At 37.5% G+C, this 26,581-nt stretch overlaps 1 protein-coding gene across 3 annotated transcripts in view; it reads left to right on the forward strand.

Moving 5' to 3' along the window:
• The window catches only part of LOC132121300 (tumor necrosis factor receptor superfamily member 16-like), a 39,162-nt gene that overhangs the window by 4,735 nt on the left and 7,846 nt on the right, over window positions 1–26,581 (forward strand). The window contains exons 1-4 of one of the 3 annotated variants that reach the window (XM_059530575.1): window positions 2,302–2,415; window positions 2,538–2,679; window positions 13,987–14,032; window positions 14,121–14,480. In XM_059530575.1, the coding sequence (XP_059386558.1) occupies window positions 2,378–2,415; window positions 2,538–2,679; window positions 13,987–14,032; window positions 14,121–14,480 (586 nt within the window). In that variant the 5' untranslated portion in view covers window positions 2,302–2,377. Of the gene's footprint in view, window positions 1–2,301; window positions 2,416–2,537; window positions 2,680–13,986; window positions 14,033–14,120; window positions 14,481–26,581 lie in introns of those variants that run through there. The other 2 variants (XM_059530577.1, XM_059530576.1) reach the window with 2 other exon arrangements.

Consider the following 26,581-nt stretch of genomic DNA (forward strand, 5'->3'; position numbering starts at 1 on the left):
ATGAACTTTAAAAAAAAAGTTATATTGTGAGATGTAAAGTCGCAAGCACAAGATATGAAGTCACAATAACAAGAAAAAGGTCACAATTGTAAGCCATAAAGTGATACTGCAAGATATTTAGTCTCACGATAATGAGAATTAAATAAAATGCATTTGGGAGATATATAGTCACAATTCTAATAATTAAAGTTATAATTACAGGACGTAAAGTCACAAGTACAATTAAATTTTTTAAAGGCAGAAACACATAGATCTGCCATAGAATTTAAAACTCTAATTTACATTTCCAAGAACCTTTTTATGAATGATTATCACAGAAATCGGTCACGTTTCATGAATGAGTTCCATAATGCACATCCTCTGCTTTTCATTTTGCTAAACCCTTCCTTTGTTTATTAGTAAGAAAAATAATTAATAATAATAATTTGAGTACAAAGTAGGTGTCGGGGTTATAGCGCTGTCTGTGTGTATTTTTGCTCCCTGTGACGGGTGACCCAGTTTCTTCCTGATGTTGATTGTTAATTTGATTCCAGGTGTGTCTTGTTCTTCCCCAATTATCCTGTTTTTAAAAGCTCTCTGAGTGTATTGTGACAGTAGGGACTTCCAAGAATGACTTATAGGCATAATAAATTATTTGTTAACCCCGTGAACGTAAATAAAAATCTTTGGACAAGAGGCACGTGGTGAAACACAGCACGGCCCTGTTCAGCTGCCATATTTATGCTGTACCTGTCAATCATACAGTCTGATGGATGTTCAAATGAAAGGCTGTTGTGAGAGAATTGAATTCAGGTTAAACGTACCATGAAGATTAACTGTATATGCGGATAAAGTCTTTTAAAATGCATTTATTCCCTTTTGAAGCTCTCTGATCTCTCCAAAGCAATGCTATTGAGAGGCATTATCAGGACTAAATATTGCAACAGGTCTTTTTACACAAATAATATTTTTGGCTCTGAGTCTGTGTGGGAAGTTGTCAGTTTATGGGATTGCATCCTCTGGAGATAGACTCAACCAAACAGAGGCATGGGAAACATCTGAACAGCCTCTGGTTCACGTCTCTAACATCTGCTGGCTTTTTCAAAATGTTATGATTTATGATCATTATGATTTATTTGCTTTCTCTAATGTTGTAAAGCTGTAATATTAGGTTAGCTCACAATGCTACGCTAACCTCTACCAGTACCTAAACAGTAGTTACTGTGTAATACTTAAAGCAGAAGTAATTTATGTGCCACTTGCAGCGTCAAAACCATTGCAAAAATAAGGATAGTTTCCACACAGCTTCCCAATCACTCTTATTGGCCCTGCTATTGTTCAAACAAAAAATCAATTTCGCCTCAAACAAATACCATTGGTTGATCCGAAAGCTGACGTGGGACCATTCAAAGAAACAGTACCATAGTGTACCATAGTGTCTTTCCCCTCTGCAGGCATTTTTCCTATAGAACAGCAATATCAAAGGGATTGTGCTTTTTAGTTTATGTTATAGCCATGTAATATAAAATATATAAAAAAGTAATAAAATGCTTTCTTACTTGCTACTGGTAGTCAGAGGCTGGCGGTACAGTATTATGGTGCAGTCACATTAGTGCAACTTTGGTGTAATTTCATAGGCAAAGTAGATCCGTTGTCCATTGTCAATAGTGTAGAGATTCATAAAGCACCAAGGAGCTTCATATCGCATGTTTAAAGTTCAGAAAACTTCAGAATGTAATAATATAATAATAGTTAAACTTTTTCATGGAAAAAGTAAAAAAAAAGAAAAAGAAGGGTAAATTAAAAGTATATAAAAATGTTTAAAAAGTCACACTTTGAGATATAAAGACAGAAAATTTTATTATTGAAGTCACAATAATGAGAAAAAAGTCGTAATTATGAGAATTAAAGTTACAACTGCAAGATATACAACCACAGACACAGGCAGATACAGGATTCCAAAGAACTGATATCTGTAATTTACAGAAGAACATTTTATGAACAATTAACAAAACAATTTGAATGAGGCCCATAATGTGCATCCTTTGCTTTTCATTTTGCAATGCTAGTGGAAAAGTAAGTTGTTTTTACATTTTATTTCGTCCAAAATCACAACACACAACCTTTTAACTAATAGTTCTCTAAGTGCAAAGTGTCAAAAAAATTTTTTTATGTTGAATCTGATGTGCAATCCATATTCATAGAATTTTGCTGTACGATGGTAAATGTGACTACACCTTTGGGGAGAGGGACATCTTTCTTCTTATAGAGCATTTGATTGGACAAAAATAGACATCATTAGTTTTTAAGTTTTTTAGTTTTTAAATGTGTTTATGTGATTAAATGCTATTTTGTATTTCTGTTTTCTCAAACTATCTCTATAGGAATTTTTTATGAAATGGAAGTAACAGAGGATCTTTTCTTCCTTATTGTGATGTACGTCAGAGTGGGAATATTTACATAAAAAAACATTTTTATATACATGTATGATTTCATTCACATTGAATTTTCATTTCATGCCAAGTTTAATTGTACCCTCTTTTTTTCTATCTCTATAGGGCAAAGTCTTGTCTACACGGGACTCATGTCCTTCAAGGTCGTTCACGACCAGTGGGGAGTGCTGCAAACAGTGCCAACCCGGGGAAGGGATGGTGCAGCCCTGCGGAGCGACACAGACAGTGTGTGAACCGTGTCTTGACAGTGAGTATCCACAGAGATGTTGGCCGCAGTGTTGCTAAAATGAAGCAGCTGCCTTATTTAAAATGCCATTTCCTGTGCTGAACTCTCACTTGAGGGGAGGCAAAGGGCTTTTGAGCTGTGAACAGTAACTAGTAATTAAAGGGGAAATGCTTTTAGGAAATGAGACTTGACAAAACATTGTCTGGAGAGCTCAGAGAGCTCTGAGTGTTTCTGAGTGTTTTATCCACTCACAGCTCTAAGTGAGTTTAATTAAGGACAAATCCAGTTGTTGTACTGTCAGGGTCATGTAAGTGTTTGTACCATCGTTTGGGGGTTAGAGTTTTTTATTTACCGAGGCTGGTCCTGAGCCAAGTCTTGGTCCAGAGCCTGCCAGAATCCCACTGCTTCCAAGAATCCCACCATCTCCCACATGTCTGTTTGCATGACCCAGCCGAACAAGACAAGTTAGGAGAAGAGAGATAAATGGAATTAGAGGACAAGTAGCCAGAAATGTGCCCAAAAATAGTCATCCTTTAGTACGTACAGTATTCATGTAGAGTTTCTTGTCTCCTTAAATAAACAACAAAAAAAACAAAAAACTAAAAAGAATATATATACAATATATACACTTTACAATAAGGTTCATTAGTTAACAGTAGTTGTATTAGTTCAAATTTGTTAACATTAGTTAATGCACTGTGAACTAACATGAAGAAACAACGAATAATGGTTAGAACTATAAACTAATAGCTTATAACTCATTAATACTTTAACCCTAATGTATTGTGTTACCATATAAATATATATTATATCATTTTGATGCAACCTGTCCTCCAACCAATACGCTCGTATAGGTCGTTTGTCCAAATCCCTGAAATACGACCCATCAGAGCGTGTACTACAATTGCGCCCCTATCGGCAAAAGGTCGTTTTCATATTAATGTTTTGTACTCTTTTTATTAGCACTCTGATTTGCGTTTCGTGTAGCTCAGTTGGTAGCTTATTGCGTTATAGCTTGATATGTAATCATGCTATCATGTGTTCGATCCCAGGGAACGGACGTGCACGAAAATGTATATGCTCAATAAATCATAATTTAGCATGATTTCTGTGAGGGTTAGGTTTAGGGGTGGGGTTAGGTGTGGTCATTTGAACAAATAAGCCACCTAGTAAAATATGTTGGAAATACTGTGAGATCGGTGTAAAAAGCCCACACATTGCATTTAAATAAACGTGCGTTTTGATTGGTAATGACGTTATACGTGAAGACAGATATGAAGACAGACGCAATGCGATACTGTCATTATTTTTATGCCCGCTAGAGGGCGCTTAACTTTAAAACGTAATAAGGTGCTTGCACAAACGACCTATGTGGTCGTTTTTTGTTGGAGGACAGGCTGTTTTGATGATTATAACTGACAACTAATGAAAACCCCAAATTCAGTATCTCTGAAAATTAGAATATAACTTAAGACCAATGCAAAGAAAGGATTTTTAGAAATCTTGGCCAACTAAAAAGTATGAAAATGAAAAGTCTGAACATGTACAGCACTCAATACTTAGTTGGGGCTCCTTTTGCCTGAATTACTGCAGCAATGTGGAATGGCATGGAGTCGATCAGTCTGTGGCACTGCTCAGGTGTTATGAGAGCCCAGGTTGCTCTGATAGTGTCCTTCAGCTTTTCTGCATTGTTGGGTCTGCCATATTGCATCTTCCTCTTCACAATACCCCATAGATTTTCTATGGGGTTAAGGTCAGGCGAGTTTGCTGGCCAATTAAGAACAGAGATACCATGGTCCTTAGACCAGGTACTGGTAGATTTGGCACTGTGTGCAGGTGCCAAGTCCTGTTGGAAAATGAAATCTGCATCTCCATAAAGTTGGTCAGCAGCAGGAAGCATGAAGTGCTCTAAAACTTCCTGGTTTACGGCTGCGTTGACCTTGGACCTCAGAATACACAGTGGACAAACACCAGCAAAAGACATGGCAGCCCAAACCATCACTGACTGTGGAAACTTTACACTGGACCTCAAGCAACGTGGATTATGTGCCTCTCCTCTCTTCCTCCCTTTTGCAATGACCTTTTGTGTCTTTCCCTCCTTGTGTAAGGTGTCAATGGTCGTCTTTTGGACAACTGTCAAGTCAGCAGTCTTCCCCATGATTGTGTAGCCTACAGAACTAGACTGAGAAACCATTTAAAGGCTTTGCAGGTGTTTTGAGTTGATTAGCTGATTAGAGTGTGGCACCAGGTGTCTTCAATATTGAACCTTTTCACAATATTCAAATTTTTCTGAGATACTGAATTTGGTATTTTCCTTAGTTGTCAGTTATAAACATTAAAATTATATTATATATATAATAAAATTAGGGATGTCCCGATCAGGTTTTTTGTGAGTCATTTGATTTTGAGTATCTGCCGATACCGAGTCCCGATCCAATACTTCTATAATACACAAAAAAAGAATAAAGAAGAGCGAAAAAACAGATCCAGGATCTTCAATAAATTACATTTTGAAATATATTCAAATACAAAACATCTATTTTAAATAGGCTAGTAAAAATATTTCAAAGTCTTACTGTTTTGCTGTACTTTGGATCAAATAAATGCAGGCTTGGTGAATAGAAAGGACTTCTTAAAAAAAAAAAAAAAAAAAAAAAAAAAAACCTTAACAAGCTTACTGTTCAAAAACTTCTGACTGTAGTATAGGCAACTTTATTTGTTCTCTAATTTCTAGCTTTTAATTGGCTAAGAAATCTATAAATGCTGGACAATAACAAATAATAATGATTTGTTTATATACTACAAACACTGTTTATCACATAATAATGCAGAATAGTTTCTATACTGTAATAAGTACTATGTCAATCAGCACTGCATTGTTCATACTTTATTTATCACCTGCTGGAGATGACTTGAAGAACAATTTATTGTCGTGATCGTATATTAATGTCTTCGTGTTTGCATAAGTTTCTGTTTTCCTGTGCGCACCACAGCATAGCTGGACGCTTTTGTCCATATTAGGAATATCCTGATATCAGCGCGAGAGCGTGCTCCGGCTTCGAGTATGAATGAAACACACACTGCATGAGAGTTTAGCGCTCTGTGATGTTCATCTCGCTGTATTCTGGGTCTGAATGAAATATCAGGTCATGCGCAAACTATCATGTCTCTTTGAGTTTGAATCTATATTTATTCACACCAGCTCTTGAAAACAAAGTGATGTCATGCCGCACGCGTTGCTGTTTCTGTGTGGAGTCAAAAGGGTCTAACTCTGTTCCACCGCATAACAAAAGATGTGTTAAAAATTAATGAGAATATATATATATATCCGAGTCCTGATCGGGAGGTAACGTCCGATTCCGAAAGAGTCTGAAACCACGCGATCGGGCCCGATTTCCGATCACGTGATCGGATCTGGACATCCCTATATAAAATACAATACATTATATATGTGTGTGTGCTATATTGAATAACACACTACAGTTACATTTATAATCAAATATTTTATATGTGCATTATTATGTTAGTCAACACATCAAAATAAGTGTAAAGGATCACACAAATTATTCAAAAATAAAAAATCGAAGGTAAAACTTTTCATCCAACATTATTGCAAAATGCTCTTTTAAAAAGTGTGTTAAACACTGTTATCATTTTATTCATCTTTCATAACTCCTAACTAACTATCCATACAACCTTATCTTTCATTTATGTATGGATAACTACAATGAGGCCCAAAAGTCTGAAAATAACAGTTCAAATTTGTGTTTTATTATTATTATTTTTTAAAAAAAAAATTTCATTTAAATGCATTTCACATAAACAGGAAGATAAAGTGTTTTGAAACATTTTAAAGTCATATCTAATTTGGCACATTGATCATGCGGCTCTGGACATTCTGCAATTTCCTGGTGTTTTTTAAATGAAACTTTTCACTGAAATTAATATGACGATCATATATTTTTGTAAACATTGTATTAATATAAAAAACAAAAAACAAAATGGAATGCAATCAGACCTTTGGTCTGCTGTATGTCTGAATGTTTCTACTAAAATGCATTAGTAGCAATAAGAATATACACACATGAAACACTTGTTGACCTACATTAAGTGTAGGCCTATAGAGCTATAAAATTATTATGATAGCATAACTCATCATAACTCATCATAGGAGTTCTGCAAAATCTCTATTTGCTGTGCATCTAACCATATGAGATATTAAAGAGATTTAATTTGTCATTTTCTTTCATGTAGGATAATATTGTATAAATGTGCATTCAACACATTAATCACACAGATAGATAACCTAAACTTACCTACTCTTGAGTAATGTGCATTTTACTATTTTTTGTTAATATCTAGTAGCCTTGGGTAAAGATCACAGAATGGCATGGAGCAGGAGAAGAGTAGACTAAGAAGGAGAAAGTCTGAGTGGATGGGATTTCGTCTGCAGGAAATGCACAGATTACCCATCAGTCTCCTAAATAAAGCCCCAATAACTAGCCCCCAGAAGCCAGCACACCCCGTTATAATTAGGGCCATTAGCAGCTCCAGCACACAGGGTAACCCATAATGTGAAACTTTGTTTTGTCCAGCACAAAGACACAATAACATTTCATCCTCTTTGATGGATAGATGTAAGGATAACTATGGCATTAGTGTGTTATCTTTCTCTCTGCCACTGTCTGGTCACTGCTTCTATGAATATCCTGCCAGTGGCATATACTGAAACACTTGATATGGTATGGGACACTGGGGCGACACACACACACACATGTAGGATAATATTGTATAAATGTGCATTCAACACATTAATCACACAGATAGATAACCTAAACTTACCTACTCTTGAGTAATGTGCATTTTACTTTTTTTTGTTAATATCTAGTAGCCTTGGGTAAAGATCACAGAATGGCATGTCCACCAAGACCTCCTGTCATTCACTACAACCCACTACAAACATTCTTCCTTCTGTAATTCCCATCTCTTCATCTGGCCTTCCCTAAGGGCCTGTGCTGGGATTTGCATTCCTCATCCATCAGCTTAACCATTACATGCTGAAAACCCCAAACTGTTCTTTTCACAGCCTCGTAAGTCACCTAATGCTGCTTGACAGCACTTCAGCAATAATGTGTTGACATGTAAAAGTAGCATTCGGGATGTTACTGGAATGAAAACAGCTGTTTAAGAAGTGATAATTTAAGCTAACTGGCTCATATTAATTCGTGACACATAAGTGCTGTGTAATGTCAAAGAACCAGGTGTGTATATGCACCATTCACTATCAAAAATGTAGTGTCCTGACAAGCCCAACACAGCATTAATGTCTCAACCAATGGTGTAAGTTTGAGACGTAACTATCAGCACTACAGCACAATAATATTATTTACAGTATTTATAGTTGACTCCGTAAAGCAGATGGCTCCACCCAGTTACCTTCTGATAAATGTTACCGCCTGTAGCCCGCAGGGAGATTTTGAAGTTTAGCTTCATGCGCCTTCTGTTTACTTGCAGTTGTCACTTCAGGCTCCCATTTTTGAATTGTAGATGAATTCATGACTCTTTAGCTTCGGTATTTTGCAAACTTGTGTTGATAATGCTAATGCTGGTACTCTGATATAGTAATTTTACAGAGTGAAAGGTAAACACTATCTCAGTTTAGTTTAATATGATAAGTCATTTATCATTCAAATATATTTGGGGTTCACTTGTGAAAATTAAGTGTGAATAATTGTGCTGAATGTAAACTTAAGAGTACTTAAAAGAAAACATATTTACAGATGATATAATATCACTGAAATAAAAGTCCACTTAAGTGTACTTAGATTACACTTTCATGACTGCTTCTTAAAACACTTCAGTACACTTTTAAAAAGTAGTCATATTAATAATGTCAAAATAAAAGAAGTACACTTTATTTTGATGTGTTGACTAAAATACTAGATTGCAACTACTGTAAATCATTACAAATGTGTAATTGTAAATCTATTAAAATACATGACTTACAGGTTTCAATAGAAGTGACATTAACTTATATTTTAGTTACCATAAATGTGTTCACATAAATGCAGTTCACTTTAACCATATTTTAATATATAGGAAAATTAAAGTAATTCTGAAATTACAAATAAAAATATAAAGCCCTACATATAAAGATATAAAGTCCTACTAAGTGGGTCCTAAGTGTACTTCTTCACAAGGGTTATGTAGTTTGTGGGTGTGCTAAAATTGCTCAGCTGAATTTTAAAAGTTAGCTTGGTGTAGGTGTAAATGTTAAAGATGTACAAATATGAAAATATAAATATGAAGTCCAATCTGAATACACTCTAAATGTTAAACTATGACTTTGTTGACTATATTTTATGACTTTATGCGACTTTATGTTTTTAACCACGTAACAGATCAGAGTTTCTTGCAATGAATGAAACTATTGTTTCTATTCACTCAACAGTAAATGGCAAGTTGACACATTAACACATCCATTTAGTGAAAGTAGAAAAAATCTCTCAATTAATTTGAGTTCATACAAGCTGCTTGCATAATATATTATGTTATATGAATAGTTTTAAATGAGAAATAGCATGTCACACTTCAGGACATGTGAACTTTCATTATTCATCCAATAAGTACATTTTGAGTAATTATTGTGTAGAAGTTTTGCATAAAAAAAAGAAAAAAAAGTGCATCAAGTGTTAACATCTAAATAACATTGTTTTATTTAATTAAAAAACATTTCAATAATAAAAATGCATAATAAATAAATAAATAATTACTGTATCAATCACATCCAGTTATAACCAACAAAAATGTTTTGTTCAGTGGTTAGATCAAATAGAAATAGCTCTTAAATCTAAATCTTTCAGTATCATTATTTATTTTTTGGCTTTCTGTTGGCTTTATACTGTCTCATATCTGCTGTTTTGCATCAAAAGACATGATTATTATCAGCTGTATTTTTTAAGACCATAGTTATCTAGCAGTTCATACTAAAATAGTCAATTATGTACTGTCAGAGTAGGTGTCCTTTTTTGGAACCTGCAAAACAAAAGCCATTGACAGAATGCTATCTCAGCACTTTAGTCCTAATGTTGATGGACACATACACTCCATGACTTGTACAGCTGAGAACACCCCCATACATCGTCCATCTGTCAAAATGCATAGACATGCATTATTGATAGCTAGCATTATGCTAATGGTGTACAAAAGGGCAGAGAGCAGGAGAAGAGTAGACTAAGAGGGAGAAAGTCTGAGTGGATGGGATTTCGTCTGCAGGAAATGCACAGATTACCCATCAGTCTCCTAAATAAAGCCCCAATAACTAGCCCCCAGAAGCCAGCACACCCCGTTATCATTAGGGCCATTAGCAGCTCCAGCACACAGGGGAAAGACACAATAACATTTCATCCTCTTTGATGGATAGATGTAAGGATAACTATGGCATTAGTGTGTTATCTTTCTCTCTGCCACTGTCTGGTCACTGCTTCTATGAATATCCTGCCAGTGGCATATACTGAAACACTTGATATGGTATGGGACACTAGGGCGACACACACACACACACACACACACACATACACGGACAAAACAGCTTCCTGAATAATTTAGTGATTGCTAGACCTCTATCCACTAATATATCTGAATAGGTTGGAGGATGGGAATACAATACCATGATTATGCAGCATTAGATATATGCTCTCCACTCTTTGCAATATTGACATCATAAATTCTTCTGGTAGCTTCCTGTTCTAGATATCTATGAGAATACATGTGGTCAAAATATGACTCATGACTTTCTTTCACCCTTTTTCTAAAATTAAGAAAGTATTTTTTTAATATGGCACATTTTCTGGAAGCGCTGTCATTCTATAACATATTTCAGAGAGCAGATTTAGAAATCATATTTTTTCACCTTGGCCCCAAAGTGCAAGGGCTATAACTGCCATAGACATTGGAAGTCCACTGACATTCAGATTAGTAACCGACATGTATGGGTTTTTCCAGTGGAGATACCTCAGTTCTAAAGCTGCATACATCCATTACTAGCCAAACCCTAAAGAGATACATTATATAACCCTTTCAGAGTAGTTTGGAATTAAAATGTAGTATTGGCCTTATAATCAATCACACATCATATCTTTAAAATCTTTAAACCATGTAACATTTGAAATGTTTTGCAGTTAACACCTTTGCAGTCAATGATCAGCGACGGCCCCAGATTATTATTGTTTCACTTTCACAGCACGCTCTTACTTGATCTGGACAAACTGTGCATCAGTTGAAAGTTTAAAGACTCTAGCTTCGATATTTGACCAATGTTTTGATAAAACATTGTTGCAGTGACAGTTATTTAGTAATTTATGTCAGGAGTGCAAAATAATAAATCCGTATTATGCCACATTTTGAATAGAAATTCACCACTCATTTATATTCAGTCACGTCAGCAGCGGTTTATTTGTGTTCACTTAGGCTACGTTCACACTGCAGGGCTTAATGCTCAATTCCGATTTTTGAAAAAAAAATTTTTGCAAGGCCGTTCACATTTCCAATTAAATGCGACCTTTTGTGATCTCCTGTGTGAACGTGAAATGACCCAGAAGTGATCCGCATGCGCAGAAGAGTACTCAACGGCCAACGACGTCACTCGTTGTTTGTGGAAGTAGCTAAACATGGATGTCAACAACAGTGTAGTCAACAGCGGAGCTCGTTTAGCAATATTAAAGTTATTTAAGCAGCATCGTCCGCCATGGTTGTTGTTTATCTTCTCATTCCCGCCTACTTCAACGCAGAATTATGACGTTTGTAGCGTATCAATGACGTACGGGTCGGATACATGTGACCTGGCCATTCAGATGGAGGTCGCATTTCAAAAGATCGGATACGTATTGGATTTAGGACCACATACCCAAGTGGCCTGGGTCGCATTTGAAAAGATCGGATCTGTGTCGTTCAGACTGTCATGAAAAGATCAGATACAGGTCGCATAGGGGCAAAAAAATCGGAATTGGGTTGTTTCAGCCTGCAGTGTGAACGTAGCCATAGACTCACTGAACAGCGTCAATAAGGATTTATAGACCAAAGATGCATATCTGCGGAGATATATTGATATATTTACTGATGTTTACTTCATATTTTTTCAGATGGAATCATCATTTCTATTCATTTCCCACTGATTAACGCGATCTGATGATAAATAGCCTTCCCCAGCTATGTGTGTGTGTGCAGTGTGCAGTGCTCGTGCTGTGACTCCGACAGACTCTGATTAGTCCTTCGCCTTGTCGGTAGGTGTGTTCGACATCGGCTGCGGCTGGATGCAACTGTTTGGCGAGAGTAGCCGCGTACAGGTGGGGAGGAGCTGCAAACGGAGATATGAAGCCGGACACGTTGTGGCTCCCGTAGTTTGCTGCAGTTATGTCAGTCATGGCAGATCACGTGGCGTTTGCTTACTTGATCGCGTTTAAGATGTGTGTATAAGTGGTGTTTTGGAAGGGTGTCTTCCAAAACAAGATAACATATTGGATATATACTTTAGCAGTATGACATGGGTGTTTCTGCTAATACAAAATGATAAAAGTAACCTATAAAAAAATTCCCTGGTGGGTATGTGTTTTTTAAGAAGGTTTCATAAACAAGATTTACAGTACCCTCCTGCTGAGCTCTTTTTAACATTTTAAACATAACACCACTGATTTTCATATACAGAAAAGCACAATTCTGTTGGATTTATATTGTGATTTAGACCAACTATTTGAAAGTGAACAGAATGTTCTCAAGTTGTTAAGTTGAAGTTACAGCAAGTTGTTAGCAGTTTGCTAACCACATGCAGGTGAAGTATAAACACAGCAAAATAAACTAGACAATATGAAGAAACCAAACAAATGGAGGAACATAATGTATTATATATCATTTGTATAGGAGCATACATTTATGACCACATTAGATTGTATGTTTTTAAGATTAACATTTTAGTTATTAAAAATGCTCATTTGAATAGGTTATGCTGCTGAATACTGTAAAAGGTCTGTATAAAAAAGAAAGTCATGCAAAATAAACATACACAAACTCTATATTAACAATAAAGTAAATACAGTAAAACAATATTAAATAAATATGATTTATAAGATGAAGATGACATAAAAACGTATTGAACTGTTTTAAAAGTCCATATGAGAATTTCTGAAACTGAAGTCGTAGCAATAAACTTGAAACGCATGTCATCGGTGTCATCAGTGAATCCAGCCAATCGTGGATTAGTTGTGTCGTCATCAGAACCTGTGCAGCCGCTCTTCAGAAGCTGCGCTGGCTGAGTTCTCCGGCTACTCTCGAATCGCTATCGCGGTACTTTGATGGCACACGTCACAGTCACGTGGCGTCAGCGCTGTATCAAGTCGGACAAAATTTCTAACCGGCATGCACTGCTTCAAGTCAGCCGACGATTGGTTTGCGCAGAGCTGCATGAAGTCAAACAAGCCTAATCTTAGAATCTCATAACCGGACAATGTCATCATGTCACATGGTTCATGTACACTTCCTGGTTGATATCTGCCCACAACAACACTGATACACCTCTGTACCACGAAATATCTGAATAAAAAATCGCCATATTTTTACAACAGTAAACGACCAAATTCCATGAATTCCAGAATAATGATAAAAGAATAATGCGGATAATGTGTCAAACACTAGTTTCGTGAGAACAATAGAATCATGAATTGGGGAGTATTCAGAGCCAAACATACAGAGAACATACAGCAGAGCTTTACATGAGAGTTTACAGAGATGACAAGGACCATAAATCAATCAATCTGATTATTCTTCTCTAAAAACACACATGACATGACATGGCCTTAGAAAAGGTTTCATAAAATTCACAGTTTTACAGATTATATTATAAAATTTCAGTTGAAGCTTTGGTAGACTTGTGGCTTTAGCTAAACTATGTTTCTAAACTCATACATCAAATATTTTTTTTATACATTAAAAAAATGTTTTTAATATTTTTATTTTTATGTTTGAGCTTATATATCTCTATTATCATAACAGTCTGAGTAATTCTGATTGTTGAACAGTAAACTTTGAAGTGTCAGCTTTGTGAACATATGTTGATTATGTATCTAGTCAGAAAGAATCATGAGCAGAAACCTTTTTATTTTGGGTATGTCATTTCTGTCTCCATGCCGAAAAATGGGGGGTGACTAGTAAGGGGTTAAATGAAATGGGATTGAAGGTCAATGCGAAAATGGCTAATTACTGCTTGCCTGTAAATAATTCAACTGGAAATATGAAATGTTGTCTTGGAAACTGAATGTTTATTTTATTTTATTTCAGCTCATTTTTATTTTATTTCAAGAATTGAAACATTCTTTATGGTTAGGTAATGATAATAACCCTGAAAAGCACAACTACAAACTCTGTATGTTCAAAAAGTCTGTGCTCTTAACCTTTTCTCCTTTTGCCTTCAGGCGAGACATTCTCTGAAAACTTCAGCCACACTGAGAAGTGCCAGCCGTGTACACCATGTTCTAAATTCATGCGCATGCTAACGCCCTGCACTGATGCCAACAACGCAATGTGTGTCTGCGACTATGGGTTCTTCTTCAGCACAGTGACGGGCCTCTGTGAGACCTGCACGGTGTGTCCTGTGGGCCATGGTGTGCTGAGCGGCTGTAATTATGACAGTGACACGGTGTGTGAAGAGTGCTTGGATGACACGTATTCAGATCAGGAGACTTCTTTTGACCCCTGCATGCCCTGCTCCGTCTGCGATCAGCCTGAGTTGGAGTTGACAAGCTGCAAACCTTTCAGTGATGCTATCTGCCAAGGTAGGAGAATCTAGAATAGAAATCAAACAGAAGTTGTGAATAGATGGGTTATTATGACACAATATGACAAACAGATTTCTGTTACTCAGTTTCTTGCTTTGTTTTAACCACATCAACTCTGGGGACCCACCGGTGGGTCCAATATTGCATATGCCTAATTCTCAAAAAATCAAAATAACAGCTGAAGTGGTTAAAATTACTAGCCAAGAAATTGCCCTGTGTGTTGCCCCTCAATGGCTCTGTTCTCTGGAGATGACAGTTGAAGACAAGTTAGTTATGACAATCAGATTTTTACATTTGTCACCACTACAATATAAGTGTACTCGTTTTTATTATTTATTTATTGTGTTGATGGGTGGTGTGCATTTTAGGTACCACAATTTTACATGCTGTATTGATGAAAGTTTTTTTTTTTTTTTTTACATATCATAAATGTTCTCCAAAACACAGAAATGATTAACATCTGAATTTAACAAGAAGACTTCACAACACCATACTGTACTTCTAAAACTCTGTAGTATACTCAATATTTGGTATCATTTCAGGAGCTTGTGTCACAACGGATAGAGATTTCACATGCTGTATTTATCTTGATACTTCTTACATATGTTTAATACATTTTTATAGTTATAGTTTATAGTTATATTTAATAACTGTTTATGATTTGTCTCTTATGCTCACAGAGGCTGCATTTTCTTTTAAAATACGAATAAAAACAGTAATATTATGAAATACTATAACAATGAAAAGAAACTCTTTCTATATGTAAAACTTGTAATTATGTAATTAAATATAATTTTTTTTTCCTGTGATGCAAACCTGAATTTTCAGCATCATTACTCCAGTCTTCAGTGTCACACGATCCTTCAGAAATCATTTTAATATGATGATTTAGGGCTCAATAAACATTTATTACTATTATTATTATTATCAATGTTAAAATAACATTGCAGTGGATAAGACACATGCCTTTGGTGTGAGAGACCTGGGTTTGAATCCACTGTGAGACACCAATGTTTCCCTGAGCAAGACACTTAACTCCTAGTTGCTCCAGAGGCGTGCAACCTCTGACATATATAGCAATTGTAAGTCGCTTTGGATAAAAGCGTCAGCTAAATGAATAAATGTAAATGTAAAAACCATTGTGCTGCTTAATTATTTTGTAGAAACCAGGATAATCTACCATTCAAAAGTTTGGAGTATGTTTTTTATTTATTTTATTTTTTATTTTTTCAGAAGAAATTGCTTGTTTTAATTCTTGTCATCAAGGATGCATTAAATTGATTGAAAGTGACAGTAAAGACACATATTACAAGAGACATCTATTTAAAATAAATGCTGTTTTTTAGAACTTTCAATGAATCCTGAAAAAAACTAATAAAATTACAAAATAAATAACGTAACAGTTATCACACCAATATTATGTATCACAATCAGTTTCAGCATCAGCATGTGACTCTGAAGAATGGAGTAATGGCTGCTGATGTTCAGCTTTGCTAGAACAGGAATACATTTAATTTGAAAATATATTCAAATCCAAAATTTAAATCAGGTAATTGCAGCCTTGGTGTGCATAAGATTTCAAAATTATAAAAAATATTGTAATTATGCCAAACTTTTGACCAATAGTGTAGATATTTAATGTTAAAAGTTGGTATTATTAAAAAAGTTAAAGTATTATTTAAAAGTTTTAAAATGAAGTAAGATTGATTAAAATTATTGCTTTTATTTATTTTAATTTTTTTATTTTAAGTTGTAATAATATTTCACAATATTACTGTTTTTTCTGTATTTTTGATCAAATAAATGCAGGCTTGATGAGCAGTAGAAACTTATTTCAAAAACATTAAAAATAGTAATGTTTCCAAACTTTTGGTCTGTACTGTATATATGATAAGACAGTTCAGCCTATGACTGCATGAAATAAATTAATTAATTAATGAGATTTGCTAATGATCATTGTGTAATCCTCAGTTCACTGTTGTGTTTGTCTGTAGATGTACATAGTATGTCTACAAACAGACAAGTAATATGATTTAAAACTAAAAAGACACACAACCCAGCTAACTGAACTCTCTGTATAATGTCAGATGCTCTTGGCATAGCCGGAAGCTTAATATTTGCCATCTTATTGCTGAGCTGAAATGAGCTGTGAATAAAATTAACAGTATCATGAGCAAAGGACCACATTTAAAGTTCTGCAGTCAGCATTACAGGCTTTGTTCTGTGTCTGGCCGCTAACATGGTTTCAGAAGAGGATCAGAGAAAGAGGCTTTGTACACAGCCCAAGTCCTACCATCAAAGAAAACCATACTAAGTGCAGCAGGGCCCATAAATGGATTTTCAATGTACTTTCTTAATGTATTCTCATTATGGTATTACACAGAAAATATATGATGTAATTTTAGGCATTTTGTGCAATGAGTGTGTATAGACGGCATCTGTAAAATGGAAATAGCAAATCTCATCACTCAGGAAAATTATGCAACAGTTCCCCTTAATAATCCACACAATTTAAGGCATTGGCATATAAGTACAAAATCATCTTCTAAACTTATTCCTCACAAAATTGTATTACCTTATTCATAAACTTAAAGGGTTAGTTCACCCAAAAATGAAAATTATGTAATTAATGACCATCATGTCGTTCCAACCCCGTAAGACCTCCGTTCATCTTCGGAACACTTTTAGATTTAGTTCGAGAGTTTTCTGTCCCTCCATTGAAAACGTATGTACGTATACTGTACATATCCAGAAAGGTAATAAAAACATCATCAAAGTAGTCTATGTGACATCAGAGGGTCAGTTAGAATTTGTTGAAGCATCGAAAATACATTTTGGTCCAAAAATAGTAAAAACTACGACTTTATTCAGCATTGTCTTCTCTTCGCGGTTCTGGCTTTTGAGACAGGCGAGTGCGAGCATTGTGAACTGCTCTCAGGGAAGATGCTTCGTTCTCATCTGAACTAGTTCCAGACCGCACCCACCTTTTCATCGGGGGGCTCTCGTGGGGATCTGCGTGACGAGAGAGCGACGGGCCCGTCCCTTTCGCTTGCGGTGTCACCCGATCCACGCATCCTCTCTCGTGATCTCGAAGCTTCTTAGGTTTACGAGGAGGATGATATATCTCTTGGGTCTTCAGGCCACGAGCAGCCCGCCTCTGAGCATTCTTTCTCAACTATCGTGGATGCAAAGTCGCGGGGGTATTCGGAGATGCCTCGGGTTGAAGAGACGCTCGCGAGCTATCTTTCACCCGAATCTGCATCCTCAATTAAGAAACCTACTCTCCCCACTAAACCTTGTAGAATAACATCATCGCTAGTGGGTAAAGCTTACCAAGCTGCAGGTCAGGCTGGTGCTGCGCTGCACACTATGGTAGTGTACAGGCATACCAGGCTGACTTGTTGAAGGACTTGAGTGTGGGCAGTACAATCGACGAGGAAGCATTCGCTGAGCTTCGTCGAGCCACAGATTTGTCCGTGCGACCAAGCAGACGGTTCATGCCATTGGCCGTTCTATGTCAGCTTTAGTCAGCACAGAGAGGCATCTGTGGCTTAATTTGATGGGCATTAAAGAGAAAGAACGTTTGTTTCTTCTAGACTCTCCTATCTCTCCATCTGGCCTGTTTGGCGATTCGGTTAATACGGTTGTCAACAGGTTTAAGGAAGTAAAGTTCCTTTCTCGCCGCACTCAAGGGGAGGGGCCATCAGCCACCCAGCCCCGCCCCAGTCCTTTAAAAACCAGGGAGGTTAAAAAGCAGAGCGTGGCGGACTGTGCTCCCCCTCGTAGGGATTGGGGACAGGTTCGCCGTGCTCAGCAACCTCCCAAGCCAGACCTCAGGACTATCATTAACAAGAAGAGGAAGTCCTGACGCTCTGGTGCCCGTGCTGGTGGGGGTAGTCTCTCATGGGGTGGGGCTCGCTCGAGAGCTTTTTGCCCTGCCCAGTTACCCTCACAAAACCCCTCCATCCCGCCACTTCCTGTGCTTCGGGGGGCAGTGGTTTCCAGCGAAATATTAGATGTTCCAGTGTTTCCTGCCGTTATTCAGGACACGGAACATCTAACATGCCCTCAAAAGGAAGTATTAAAATTGGTACCACTCTCAGAGAGTCGGACAGCGTGGAAACTTCTGCCAGGCATTTCTGCATGGGTATTGAGCACAGTACGGATAGGATACAGGATCCAAATTATTCGTCATCCTCCACGTTTCAATGGCGTGGTCTCCACTTCCGTGGAAACGAAGCTGATGCAGGTACTGTCACATCTTCGAGGCTTAACCCGTACAATCAAAGCGCTCAAGTTCAAGATGTTAACCGTCAAGATGGCCGTGTTGCAAATCAGGCATCGCGATTGGTTCATCACGATCAATCGGACACATATTTTCACATAACAATTTTGCCACAACACAGGAAATTCCTGAGGTTCGCTTTCGGGGGCGAAGCGTACCAATTTCGGGTTCTTCCATTCGGCCTAGCCTTATTACCCCGCACGTACACAAAATGCATGGATGCAGCACTGGCCCCATTACGACTACAGGGCATTCGCATTTTGAATACCATCGACAATTGGCTGATACTAGCACAATCGCAAGAGATGGCAGTACAACACAGAGAGATCGTGTTAGCTCATCTAGTTTCTCTGGGGTTGAGAACGACTTTGTCGGGATCGTTTGGGACTCGATCACTATGCGGGCACAACTGTCTCCCGCTCGAATCGAGACCATCCGGCAGACCATGAGCAAGGTCAGGCTAGGCCAAGATCGCACTGTTCGTCAGTATCAAAAGATGTTAGGTTTCCTGGCTTCAGCATCCACGATGATTCCTTTGGGGCTGTTGCACATGAGACCGTTTCAGTTGTGGCTTAAAGCCAGAGGATTTCATCCAAAAGCCAATCCTTCGTACACGTATCTCTGTGGCTCAGACCTTGGTTCCTTGCCTTGGGACCCACTCTAGGGGCACTGTGTCATCGCAGACTGCTAACGATAGATGCCTCCCTGATGGGCTGGGGAGCGGTCTTGGATGGCCATCCAGCTCAAGGGGAATGGGAGTGTCATCAGCTTGATTGGCACATCAATTGCCTTGAGCTGATGGCCATATTTCTGGCTCTGAAATATCATTTGAGGGGCTGTCGTGTCCTAGTATGGTTGGACAACACAGCAACAGTCTCTTTTATAAATCACCAGGGGGGTCTGCGCTAACGCAATCTGAACATAAAAACGTGAGGCAGATTTTTCTTTGGGCCCAGGACAAGTTCCTGTTACTCAGGGCAGTTTACATTCCAGGGCGTTTGAATTTGGGAGCAGATTTACTTTCCAGACAGACACTACCGACGTTGGAATGGAAACTCCACCCAGAGGTAGTGAAACAGATTTGGAGAAAATTTTATGAAGCAGAGGTGGACCTCTTCGCCTCCCATCAGTCAGCGCAGTGTCCCCTCTACTGCTCTCTGAGTCACCCAGCCCCCCTGGGTATGGATGTGATGGCGCACACATGACCCAAAATGCACCTGTATGCATTTCCTCCAGTTTCTCTACTCCCGGGAGTCCTAGCCAGAGTTCGCTAACAAAGGTCTTGCCACTTGCTGATAGCGCCACGTTGGCCGAACAGAGTGTGGTTCTCGGAGATAATATCTCTCCTCGACGGCTTGCCATGGGTGATTCCGGTGAGGAGGGACCTTCTGTCTCAGGGAGGGGGCACGATATTCCATCCCAGGCCCGACCTGTGTAATCTTCATGTTTGGCCCCTGATGGGTACCAACTGAGGAACGCAGGGCTATTCCGTGTGTTATTGATACCATTCTTAGTGCTAGGGCTTCCTCCAACAGACAGAGTTATGCCAGCAAATGGGGCGTCTTTGAGAGGTGGTCTGTGGTACACAATGTAGATCCAGTCAACTGCCATATTGCTTCAGTTCTGGACTTCATGCAAGAGAAATTATCAACAGACACCCTCTGCTCTCTCGCTTCCTTCGTGGGGCCAAACGACAGAGGCCTACAGTGAAAACCAAGATGCCTTCTTGGGACTTAGCTATAGTTCTCGAGGGTCTGGTTGAAACCCCCTTTGAACCTTTAGAATCAGCGTCTGATAAATTTCTAACTCTAAAAATGTTTTTTCTCATGGCAATAACTTCTTTGAAGAGAATTGGGGATAGGCTCTGTCTATCTCACCATCATGCTTAGACTTTGCCCCAGGGATGGTGAAACTGATTTTGCATCCTCATCCTGATTAACTGCCTAAGGTTTAATTTTCAAACACGGCGGCGTGGGTATTCTCGTTCCCAATGCACTGAGCAGCACAGCATCGACTGTAGCTTTCGAAAGGGAACGTTCCCGGTTACTTAACTGTAACCTTGTTCCCGGAGAAAGCGGAACGAGATGCTGCGCTGCGTTGCCGTGCTGAAGACGTCCCAGGACTGCTCTTCAGACAAAATATCCTGTTGATGCACCTGTGGCTTATCTATTTATAGCCCCGTGTTGCCCCATGGGTACCTCTGGGTCAATTCTATCGACGTATTACACACATTATTCACAGCTGGTCACGAATAAGACGTTTCCCAATGCACTGAGCAGCACAGCATCTCGTTCCGCTTTCTCAGGGAACAAGGTTACAGTTAAGTAACCGGGAACGTTTTTGTTATTTTTGGACCAAAATGTATTTTTGATGCTTCAGCAAATTCTAATTGACCCTCTGATGTCACATGGACTACTTTGAAGATGTTTTTATTACCTTTCTGGACATGGACAGTATACCGTACATACATTTTCAATGGAGGGACAGAATGCTCTTGAACTAAATCTAAAATATCTTAAACTGTGTTTCGAAGATGAACGGAGGTCTTACGGGTTTGGAATGACATTAGGGTGAGTAATTAATGACATAATTTTAATTTTTGGGTGAACTAACCCTTTAAGGCAAGGCAAGGCAAGGCAAGGCAAATTTATTTATATAGCACATTTCGTACACAATGCTTATTCAAAGTGCTTTATATAAAAGAAAGTAAAATAATAATGAAGAAAAATAATAATAAGAATAAAACAAGCAATTTTAAAACTTTTACAATTATTTAAAAAATTACTTATTTAAAATGAATTTAAAACTGTGAGAAAATGATTTTACATAAAATAAAATAAAACAACTGTGAAAATATAGTGCAATCAGTTCAGACATTGCACAGTGCTCATTCAATAAATGCACAGCTAAACAGATGGGTTTTAAGTCTAGATTTAAATGTGACTAGTGTTTTAGCACATCTGATCTCTTCTGGAAGCTGATTCCAACTGCGGGCCGCATTTAAGTATAACCCAAATATCCATAAATTTGCAAAAAGCTAAACTTGGCAAAAACTCACCACCACTTAGTTTGGAAAAATATGGAAACTGGTTCAGTTATTTTTAACTTGGATGAATATGTATTTTCCTGGATTGACTTTGACACATAATTGTCATGAAAAAAAGTGAATTATTTGCATTGTCTATAGCTAATCAGCAAATATTAAACACTGATAATCTGGATTGGATCCGTTTGTACATGACTGCCGAGACATGCATTTGTGTGTGTAAGTGATGTTTATCTGTTAATGATCAATGTCAGGGTCTTGACATGAAGGTGAGAGGTCATAGGTCATGGGTGGCTACTGATTTCAGTTCAGCCTGGGTTCTATAAACATGAAGACCTCCAGAAGAAAGTAAATAAAACATGGTCTTGTTTGCTACAAGGAAGTGAGATATCTGTTTCAGAAAAATAATGTTCTTATGTATCAGGAATTTACCAGATTACAGATGATGCGTGTGTTGTGAAATCAGGTGAAATCAGATGAGGACAAACAAATATTCAGCTCAATGCAATGTAACATACAATAGTTTAATAATATAATTAAATGGTAAATGATTGAATAGTGTGATGAATTCGTACGCAGGGGTCCGATGACCAAATTAAATGGAAAAATCAAGTGGATTTAAGAGTGATTTGTTCACTTTTAAAAAAGTCTGAGATCATTTGGAGTGTTCACATTTGGTCCAAAAATCCAGGAAACTGCAGTGAAACCCCTGAAAAGGACAAAGTGATCAGATAAGGGTGACCAAGTATGGTGACCCATACTCGGAATTAGTGCTCTGCATTTTTCCCATCCAAAGTGCACACACACAGCAGTGAACACACACACAGATTCAGTTCTGAGACATTTTTTGTCGTCCTCTGCTCTAATGGGATATTAGTCATGTGTGGTAACAGGCAGCATGAAAGTGGCGTGTAATTTCATTAAAAAGCATGAAGCTGTGTGGTGTGTGTCGAAGAGCCCCGTCAATTGCAACATATGTAAGGGAAAAAAGTTTGGCAAAGAAAGCAAAGCCTTTTTTTTTTGTAAAAACCTGAGCCTTGTTACTGTCTCATAACATCAGGATCAGGGCCGTGCACAGACATTTTGAGGGGCAGTGGCCCAAATAAAAAAGGGGCACTAAGGGGGTGGGTGGTTGTTACAAATTATCCAGTTGTTAAAAATATATAGTTAAAAGAAAAGACAGCATACTCTGTAATATTTTCAGACTTTATTGTAGATGTAGGGGAGAGTGGGATAAGTTGAGCCAGTGGGTAAGTTGACACAAACCCTGTATCTTGGCAGCTGTACAATTTTACTGTCATGTGACCATGTATTTTGGAACCACCCATCATTTATGCCAGACTGTGAAAAGAAGAAACACATGAGAGGAGTGGAAGGCACTCATTACTTTCCAAAGTAAAATGTTAGCATAACAGATGTAATGGTTGTTACATCAAAGCAAATTTATCCAGATCTAAAAATATTGATGATACATATAGGCACTTAAGCAACATATAAAGACAGAACTTAATGCTCTACACATTTATATCTTTTCCTCATCTGACTGTAATGTGGATTGAAATGCATCTACCTGTTAATGAACGAGCTTCGGGAACTGCGGCACACAGATTGCGGGAAAACACGAAGTGGATCTTTAAAAACAATCATTTCAAATCAGTATAAAGGCAATACCACAGATATTATCATGATGTATAAATAATACAACATACTGAAAATAGAATATGATTTTTTTAAACTAAAGCAATTAAAAATAATAATTTGAAAATATTTTATATAATTTTTTTACAATTAGAATTTAGAGATATTATGACTTCAAATCAATTCTCTAGTGATTCATTTTTATAAGTGGATGTGAGACAGTGGAGGGCTTTTTTTAATATTAAGATCATAAAAGAGCTTTACTGGTCAATATCCCTCCCATCCAAACCTAAAGATTTGTCATTACCCATATTGACTCTTTAACTTTGACCTCTTTTTCTGCTGAGTACAATGTATGCCTTGAAACTGAGACGCCTGTCTGTACTGGACAGAAATAATCAATCCCTATCTCTGTTTGCCCCAACCTCCCCATCCTACAACAATGAAGTGTGTCCATTCATGACAACTGCTCATTCTCCAGCCGTCTGCACTTGTCTGGCATGTGCCCTATGACTTTAGTGGATAGAGTGATGAGCTGTTTTCTGGGGTAACTTAACGTTTTGCCCTGATGTGAGGATTTGGGGTGAAGATCTGACGTGTGGCCAAACTTGTGTCAGCATATTTGGAGCCAATTTTATGTCTTATAAATTTCTTGAAACTTTTAGGCCCCTGGTTTCATCCTGTTCTCACTCTGGGATATAGCTGTGATTGTGGTTGGAATTACATCATTAAAATTCCAAGATGCCCAGTGTGGAATTTAAGATTCTTAGGAAGAATTTTTTTGTGCCATAGTTTCCAAGAGCATCCTTTCAGTTGCGAACAATTTATATCTATTCTTTTATCTCACAATCTTTCCCGTTACAACCCCAATGTCAAGGTTCACCCACTAAATTGTGCGGCAAGAGTGTGTCCGGATGAATTCACTACATTCTAGCATGGAAGTTCATTGGCTGGAGAATTTGAGCGCCGAGTGGTTATGGACCCTGTTAACCAGGATTGGGGGTGTGGGGCAGGCTCTAATCTTTTACGGTAGCAATTATGTTATACTTTTATAATCAAAGATTGTAAAACCAAAACTGACTACAGTTTTATTTAACAAGTATCATACATAAAATACATCACAAATACATCAATACATATGAGTGATTATTATATACTAAGTCTCAAAATGAATATTGTAGAGTATTTATTTTTTTGTCAGACATTTATTGGTTAAAGGCTATACCATAACATGATAACAAATTAACATAACATAAAAATTATTATTGGCTTTTCAATAACAGGCAATTTTTTAATTTATTTTTGTACATCCCTAACTAATCATTTAAAGCATTAACGGTTACACTTTTGAATTTAGGTGTGTCCCAATGCGCGTATTGTGTTTTGTGTTATAAATAGTGCAAGTAGTGTGTTCTCACTGAAAATCCCAGAAATAAAATTTGCACTTTTAAAGATGATGCGCTTGAATACCTTCATGCACTCAACTGTCACAGGTTTAAATGCATAGCAGAGGGGGACAAAATAACCTTATAAAATTCATACACTACACGGTTGAGTGCATAGTGCATAAGTACATAGTGCATAATGTATAGTGCATCATTTGGGACGCAGCTACTTTGTTACAAAAAAGAACTACAGTACAAGAGAGTTAACTACATGCACTTACTATAGGGTTAAGGTTAGAGTTAGGATTCATTCGTTTAAGGTTAGTTGCATGTAATTATGCATAATTTACTATTTACTGTTTAACTACGTCATCTTAAAGTGGTACCTTGTTAGCATTCAGGCAGAATACATATCTTGCAATACCAAAATCTGTATTTTCCAAACATATTTCATAATACATTTATTTTTATAAACAGCAAACTATTGCATATTGTTATAAGGACTATTTTTGTTCTTATAACTGACAAGAAGCCCTAAATATCACAGGCAGCACTGAACAGCATTTATGCATTAGCACTTAATTAAATCAGGTAGTAGGAAATACTGATTGAAGATCAGATTTCCCTGCCTGCCAGTGAGTTACCCTAGACTAGGTTAACTTGATGATTCGAGGGGCTCAATTTGACTCTGTTGACATAATAAAGATCATACAGATTTACTAACTCCCTATTGGGTCAAGACTAAATAAAGACTCAATAAATAATAAAGGATTTGAATGAGAAAAGAGAGAACCATAGCAAAAGATCTGAAAGAAAGGAAGAAAACAAAAGAGAACTGAAAACAGAAATGCATACGGAATGACAGATGTGTATCAGGAGACAGATTTAGTGATGAGAGGGAGAAAGCATATGTACAGAAGCATTTGTGGTCGATAATAGAGATGGAGTTTCTCCGCTGTGATCTCAGGTTACTCACACCTTTTGTGAGCGGTATCACATTTTGCCACAGAGAACATGCATGCATGCAGACAAGACGCTACATATTCTGCTCTCATCTCTAGCATGACAAGGCATGCTGTGTATATTCTCAATAAACATAATGACAGCATCAAATTACACTTACAGGAAATACTTTCTCCCAACCATCATCTTCTCATCTTAGATTGTTATGAGGCAGCTATTCACCTTCTCATTGAAGAATTAAACAGTCGCGATTGTGAGAAATAATAACCTGTGTCTGTGTTGGATTTTTTTTTTATCACAGGCATAGATTATTATAGTATGAATACAGGCTATTATGCCATAAAATGTGTTAGAAAGCAGACTGTGGTTGTCCAGGCCTGTCGGCTTCTGTTGCTCATACTGTGTTATGTTGTACAGTATGACGATCTGTAACACTATGAATGCAGCTTCACTGTAAATAAACAACATAGTGCCATTATTCCTAATACAACTGTGTCTTTGTTAGAAGTGACCAATAGCTATGGTCACCAATGCTAGGGTGTTCTTGGTGGTTACTAGGGCATTGCATAAAGGCCCACTCACACTAAGAATGAAAACTTAAATAACTATGAACATGAAGTTAAAAAAAATAAAAAATAGTTCATGGAGTCCACAGCACAACTGTAATGGTAATGATAAAACAGTAGAAATAAAAACACTGAAATCAAATCAGAATCCACACCTTAAAATGATTGTAATTTTAAGAGTACAAGACTATGGAAAGGCCACGGTAAAAAGCAGT

The sequence above is a fragment of the Carassius carassius genome, chromosome 39 (genome assembly GCF_963082965.1).
Source record: "Carassius carassius chromosome 39, fCarCar2.1, whole genome shotgun sequence".
NCBI classification, from domain to species: Eukaryota; Metazoa; Chordata; class Actinopteri; order Cypriniformes; family Cyprinidae; genus Carassius; species Carassius carassius.